Source organism: Geospiza fortis, unplaced genomic scaffold, assembly GCF_000277835.1.
Source record: "Geospiza fortis unplaced genomic scaffold, GeoFor_1.0 scaffold66, whole genome shotgun sequence".
Lineage (NCBI taxonomy): Eukaryota > Metazoa > Chordata > Aves > Passeriformes > Thraupidae > Geospiza > Geospiza fortis.
This window is the reverse complement of record NW_005054312.1, coordinates 2490062-2497411: the sequence shown is the minus strand read 5'-3', so window position 1 is coordinate 2497411 and position 7350 is coordinate 2490062. Positions and strand designations below refer to the sequence as shown.

General features: G+C 49.6%; 1 protein-coding gene across 1 annotated transcript in view; it reads right to left on the bottom strand.

The window, feature by feature from the left end:
* CREB3L1 (cAMP responsive element binding protein 3 like 1) overlaps positions 1-7350 on the bottom strand; it is a 28547-nt gene that overhangs the window by 12269 nt on the left and 8928 nt on the right. Inside the window, exons 4-7 of the mRNA XM_031055806.1 lie at positions 4100-4260; positions 2462-2540; positions 1388-1548; positions 635-784 (exon numbers count right to left, since the gene is read on the bottom strand). Of these exons, the coding sequence (XP_030911666.1) occupies positions 635-784; positions 1388-1548; positions 2462-2540; positions 4100-4260 (551 nt within the window). The remainder of the gene's footprint in view (positions 1-634; positions 785-1387; positions 1549-2461; positions 2541-4099; positions 4261-7350) is intronic.

Here is a 7350-nt window from a genome sequence, read left to right as displayed (position 1 = left end):
TCTCTAGGCCAAAACTGAGGGGGATTGATGCTGAAGGTATGTAGCCCTCCTTGACTTGTAACCTGCAACCATTTGTTGCATTATGCCCCTCGCTGCTGAGAGCATCTTCAGGGCTGCATTCCACTCCACTGACTCACATGTGTACGCGCTGTGGCCATTGGGGCTGATTCTGCCCCAGGCCACTTCTGAGTCACCGGGTGATTAGTTCAGTCTCACCATTTCTCCCACAGGATGCTTTCTAATCCCAGTCTAAAGTATCACAGTCTCTGCCTGGCTAGTGAACACTCTGCATCACCCGTCCGGCACCATGCAATGGCTTTGGTTTCCCTGTCCTAGCAACAAGGCCTGACCTGACCAGTGTGTCTGATTTGTGGACCCTATCCCACACCACACACTCCCAGGAGCTGTGCTGGAGGCCACACTTCCCAGGTATGGCTGTATGCAAAGCATGCAAGCAGAGATGCCCTTTGGCACCATTTTTGTGGGTTGGGAGGCTCATGCTAGTGTACCAAAGGCATGATCCCACTTTTTCTGAGCTGCCGTGGCACTGAGGAGGTGAGGGTAACTACAGCAGTGGTCAGCTGAAGATGCTCTGGAATCACGGGAACTGAATGATTACATTTTTTGTAGTCACCTTGTTCTTGATTTTCCTCCTGACCCTCTTCAGTGCTTTCTCCTCTGCTTTGGTGAGGGGCAGCTTGGTAGGAATGGGATAACCCTCTGCAATCAAGGTGCGCTTCTCCTCTTCAGTCAAGAGCAGTGGGCCAGAGGTTCCTTGTAACTTCTGAAACACACAGAGATCATTCATCAGTGTCAGCAAGGAGCTCTACTCCAGTGATCCTCCTTAAAGCCCTGCAGAGCAGCCAGAGGCTGTACACATCAGAATAGAATACACTGCTGCCCACTGACACCAAACAGGTGCAGGGAAGTGCTCTTTCCTACTCTCAACCTGATCTGGGGGCACAGCTCAAGATGAGGGCATCTTGTTCCTTCACAGTGAGGCTGGCTACACACTTGCACTGCAGGACCTTGCCAACAAACTTCTGGGCAACAGTTAAAGTGGTCTGGTTACTGGAATTCTCAGTAATTCCTCTCTCTCATTAGCCTTCTCAGAAAGTCCTGTTAGTGCATAGGCCACTTCCCAAAGTATGGATGAAAGACAGGACCTGCAAAAACAAGGTAGCTGCTGGTAGATATGCAAGATTCATTGTGCCTCTTCTCACTCCTGTGAGCATTTATCCTTGTGCTAAGACATCACATTGCCTTGACAGAGCATTTCAGCTTGGAGACCTTAGCAAGGGCAGGAACCTCCACAAAAGCCCTGGAAATCCTACAAACCCCTCTGTGTAGCAAGGAGCCCTGTGTCCCAGCCCTGTTGCCTCCTTACATGTGGTGCTGTGAGGAGAGGTGAGGAGGAGATGGCAGTAGAAGAGCGAGCAGCAGGCCGGGCTGGGCTGGAGGGAGGCAGGGACCGAGGGCTCTGAGATCCGTCACTGTCACTGCCATGGCTGCTGGGTGGAGTTGGAGGCATCTGCACCAGGTCATCTACTGAGGAATAAGGAGATCAAGTCAATGGCTCTCATGTCAGCCTGTTGGTACAGGGGTTATGCCCCCTGCCATAACACAGGGCTGAAAAGAGAGGATGATGAATTCCGCAAGATGGGCTGAGCCTGAGAAAAAGGCTTGACTGAGCACTGCCCAAGACAGAGGTTAGACTGACCTCAAATGTGCTAAACTAGGAACTGCAGAGGAGCTGGCAGGGCTTTGCCAAGGAACTGAAGGTATTTATAAAGCAATAAGGTGCTCCAGTGTCAACCAAAAAGAAGTAAAAAGCCTGTGATGTTTTTGCTCCATAGCCTGTTCACAAGTACAGGAAGCTCTGTGAGAGCAAAGCTCTTCCAAAAGCACTGCAGGGCTCACACACTTGCCAGCACACTTGATCCAACGGAGCTCCGGTCACTCAGTTGGTTTCCAAGCACTTGAAAACTGTCCCCACTTTGTACTGGAGAGCCCTAGGGGCCTTAATGGAGGTGGGAATATGCCTAAGGAATGTCTCTCTGCGGCAGTGGGAGTTCCCATAGTGCTTTCATTTGTGCATCGGCAGATTTTCAGATGCTTGGGTTTTTTTCAAATTAAACTGGATCCTGAATTTCCTGACTTTCATATGGTTATTTTTGGATAGCTCTACAGTCTCTCTGAGGATTTTAAAGGCACTCTTGCATATTTCCAACTCTGAAGTAGCCTGTTTTGCCTGGGAGTCCCTGTTTGAACAATTTTGTTTATGGCTCCTGATGCAGACACTGATCTGAGTTAAAAGAGTGCAGTGCCCACTCTTCTGGTGTTCTCTGCCCCAGTGCTGCCTTATATGCACAGCTCTGCCTTAAAGTGTTGTCTTTCTGCCCTGTATAATAACAATCTCTAGCTGAGTAATATAGTTGACCAGGAAATTCTATCTTCTTACCTGTAGGTACATTTAGAAACTGGTTCACCTCTTTGGGTTCAGCTTTGATCACAGGTGCTGGAGTCATTTGTATAGGAACCTGTGGAAGAGAAGCAGGAAGAGCTCTTGGCCACTGCCACATCCCCTGCTCAGAAGGCTCCCACCAGTTCTGTCCATAGCCACTGGTCCCCTGCTGCCTGTCCTGCCCCATCTCACAGCTCTGCCCCAGAGGAGCCTCTCACCATGGAGGAAACCAAGAGTTCAGACATAAGCCCCTGAAGTCTCAGTTGCTGGGCACACAGAGTGCAAACGCATTTACAGAGGAAGTGGCACTGGAAGATGGATGTGCTGCCAAGCAATGCACTGAGCTGAGTATCTCCAAAAGGGAGATGACCTTTATTCTTGGCAATTCTTCCTTTGATAGACCCAGACGGGCTAATTTAAACCAACCCCTGTGTGACCATGGGAAGTCCTTCTTTGATCTGCCTTCATTATAAATGGGAGTATAGAGGTTGTACAGAAGCAGAACAACCATGCTGTCCTGTCGGTGTGACTTTCACCAGGGCCACTGGGCAACTGTTTCCAACTGGAGGGGACTGAGAGCTGAATAAAGAGATTTACTCCCGTCTGTGTTATCCTGCCCCTCAGCCTCCTGGCTTACCAGCCCCCAGCCCACCATAGGGTGGAGTTTTTACACTAAACAGGCACATTGCAAACTCCTCCAGACTGTAAACACAGCTGAGAGTGCACCATGGTATGGCTGCTGAGCATACACAGCAGAGATTGGAGGGCACAGCAAGTTCAAGCTGTGTAAATAATAGAGGAAGTTTGTGCACAGTTTTGGCTGGAAGAACCCATTTGTTTTGGATGGTTGTTTAAATAGGAAGATGTTCAACATGAGTGAAAAAAGGAAGTGAACCCCAGAGATGCTCTACTGTTATCTACTGAGCTGCTACGAGATAGGCAAGGTCTGTGTAAGACTGGTCAGACCTTCTCATCCAACACAGCTGGACTCAAGGCCAGCTGAACTAAGCCCTCAACTTACACCCACATACCAGTGGCATAAAGTGAACCTCCTTCAGACAAACAGACTTCTTAAGAACCTAGATATGACCAAAAGAGTTGGCCCCTTGTTACACAGAAATAATAAATCCTGCTGCTTCATAGGAAAAAGTAAGCAGGACCTGGAGTGGGACCAACATTTCCAGTGAGCAGCTACAAAGAGTGAGAGGCCATGTGACAAGTCCAAAGCCATGAAAAAGACAGTGGCAGAGCAGGGGTCTATATGGAGGAATAGTGAGGTCACTGGCATCACATTAATTGACACTGTTCTCTGAAAAATGAAAATAAGCCAAGAGTGGCTACAGAAATATTGGCATATTGGAGGGGGCAGATGTCCAGTAGGTGCAAGCTTAAAGCTTTTGGCTTTTGTGCCAAGGAAATATGCTTATATTTAACCAAGATTGTAAAGCCTTCTGTGCTGCCATTTCAAGAGGAGAATGACAAATAATACAGTGTCTGGGCTTTGTAACATCTTCTCCTGTCTGTTCAGTAGCTAAATCACCTTGCAGGACCCTGCAGACACATGTCTGCGTCTGCACTACCAGGGGTGCTGCTGTGTGAGAGCCCAGGTTCCCAACAGATCTTAGATGGGCTCACCTCCTCGGGGAGTGGCAGTCTCTGCAGAGGGTTGAGGTTCAGCACTGGTATGGAGCTGGCAGGTAGCTGGGACTCAGGCAGGTCTAGAGGCAGGTTCTGTTCCTGTTTCACCATGATGGAGCATAGTTTGGGCCCCAGGGACCACACTCCATTCTCCAGCTCTGAAACATGCACAACATGAGAGTCAAACTCCAGCAAGAGGGCAAGGAGAAAAGAAGCCATGCAGACAGCTTCCTCTGACTGAGGAGGCTGCCTCTCCAAGTTCAGCACTGTCATCACACAAGCATGTGCAGGCCCACAACACAGAGTACAAAAGGGAATGAACCCCCAGTGTGTCCTCCTCAGTGTGTGGGGAGCAGACAGGACAGAGATAGAGGAATTGTGTCTCTGCTGGGGTCTGACTGTACAGCCCAAGCTCTGGAGGACAGTTGCAGGGTTTCTTCCCCCAGTAATGTCTAGGTCTCATCCTCTGGATCTTATTTATATTTAGGGCTCAGTGAGAGGAGGATGCTGGGCTGTTGCTCCTTAGGCAGCACGACCAGCATCACAGGTCTGCCAGGTGATTTACCAAGAATAGCACCATCTCTGTGCTGGAAAGCTGGTGAGAGAGCAAGCATGATGACAGTGAAAGGCTGACAGTGCTGCTTTGGCCGCCTGATGATGTTGTGCCATGTACCAGGGCTTTGGTGCATGACAGAAGAGGAGGAAGGTTCATTTCTGTGGAAGGAAGCCCACTGCAGACCTGCTTGTGAGGCTGCTTCCACAGCTGCTCCCCTCAGTCTCACCTCTGAGACTCTCTTCTCTACCCTGAGCTGCTCAGGGGACTGCTGTCCACAGCTGTACCCTGCTGCCATTGCTGGCAGGGACAAGAAGCACCAGTGAGGGAAAGGGAATGTCTGAAGAGAACTGAATGGAGCCATGGGGACATGCTCCCCTTGCCTCCTGCCTGCTCTGTCCCATGCACATCTGTGGTGTGAGCCTGGCTTGCCATTGGAAGTAGAGATCCCAGATAAACTGCAGATCAGATGGGAAAAGGACTGCTAGGCAGGAGAGCTATCTGGGCTCTGCTCTAAAGTTTTGGTCTTTGTTCTACAAATACTTCAGTGTGCCAAAAGGCTACTCCCAGACAGCCTGCAGCCTTGCACCCTCCTTCCTAATCCTCATCCATTCCCATTATCTGACAAGTAAAAATACATTTGGCTTGACATAGGACAGACTATTGCTAAGTGTGTCACCAGAGAGAGCTCCAGTTGCCTCCACAAGGCCACAGTCTGACTCACTCTCTAATCTCTCTGCACTGCTCTCTGCATGCAACACTCTCAGTCAGGCCCAGGGATGTTGCCTAGCTGTCTGCTGCCCAGAGCAGTTCCGGAGTGCAGGCCTCAGCCCAGAAGATGTCCTGGCAAGAAGAGAGAGGGAGAAAGGTCTTTCTCTGCTCCAGAAAAGCCTGCACAAAGAAGAGTACAAACAAGCAGCCGTTCACATGGGAGGTGCCATCTGATCTAACTTAAAGATATGTTAACATTGTCTTTGCCCTACTCAGCCTCTGTTTTCAGGAGAGGCCAGGGCAGAATCCTGCCTCTGGCCTTTGCTTGGACAGAGTGGTGTTAAAGCCCAGACAAGAATTATATATGATAACACAGTGTTGGCCTTGCCAGTGGAATATGTTGTTTTCCTGACTTTGGTCTAGCACCTCTTATTTCTGCCTAGCACGTCTCTCTAGCAGATGTTCATTCCTTCCAGCTGCCTCTGCGACTGGACATTGTCAAGCACAGAGGCAGCTCCTGTGGCTGCTGCGTGTGTGTCTCAGCTGGGTGTGCTGCTCTCAGTGCTGCTGGATTGCTTTCTAGAATTTCCCACAATGGAGCAGGGTCAATGTCATCAGGCAGCATCTCAGGCAGGGGTGCACTGTACAGCTGAGACAACACAGAGCCTACTGGGCAGACACAGAGTGGATTGTGTTTTCTCTGTCCTGCTAAGGACACTGAACCCACAGCAAGTAGTGAAGTCCTAGTTACCCTGGTATGCAGACAAATCCCTTCTGATGGAAGGAGGCAAAGTGTCACACAGCCACAAGTGTTTGTATCCAGAAAATTTGGGCTGACTTCTGCCTTTCACAGAAATGAGGGACCCTGAGAGATCTTTCAGTCTATCCTACTGCTCTAGGCAAGTTCAACTAAACCTATGTCAGCCCTGATAGATGATTCACTTGAACCTACCCCTTTGAAAAGTGTTGAAGAGTTCACAGCATCCTCCATTTAAACTCTTCTGTGGTTTTGTTATGCCCACTATGGGAACATTTTGCCTACTGACTACTCTGAAGTTCCTTACTGTCATTTGAAGCCTTTTCCTCCTCATCCTTTTTGTTGCAAAGATCTGCATTTCTCTTTTTCTCAGATGTGTGGGGTATCTTTCTGTGAGGGCTGCTGCTGAAGCAAGTTATCAGACAAGGGAGAGCAGACCACCAAGGGCTCTCCCTGACCAGACTTGACTCAGTGAGAGAGCAGCCCCCAGTGCTGTCAGTCCAGACAGGCCAAGGAGCAGACACCCAAATAAGTATGTGCTGTCCTCCCATTTCCTGTCTACATTCTGACCCTGGTCTCTTTCCCACCCTCGGAGATTCTTCTGGGGAGTGATTGGGTTACAGAATCAGAGACAAATAAGCCATCAGAGGGTCAATGAGGGACTGAGGAGTAGGCATCTTTTGCAGAGGCATCTAGGTTCTGCTGCCTGAGAGGATGTTTCAGAGGTAACACTGTAACACTGCAGATTTCACCGTATGTTGGTGGATGAGGCATGCCAAGACATTCCTCTGCTTTAGATATTCTGTAGATGTTCTGTACCTACTGGGAAGAAATATGGCTGAGAGATATCTGTAGCTGCCCAGGGTTCAGGACGTGAGGCAAAGAGCAGTGAGAAAGCAGGATCTGTGCAGGAGAGCAGGCACTAAACCGAGGCTGGTCCAGTGCTTGCTGTTCTGCACAACCCTGGCTCTCCCTGCTCCTGGCATCAAATCACACCCTGCAAAACTCAGGGCTGGTACTGAGGGATGAAGCAGCCAATCAGTATGCACAAGCCATCTGGAAAGCAGACTCCACTGATAAGCAGGGTCACAATGCACCCAGTGGCTTGCCCTAACTGGCCTGTGTTAGTGGGAACCATGTGGGAAGGGCCAGGATTTGGAAGAGTTTTGGAGATCTGCAGAAAAGCTGCGAGAAAGCTGATAAAAAGCAAGCCTCAGCCAGCCCCAA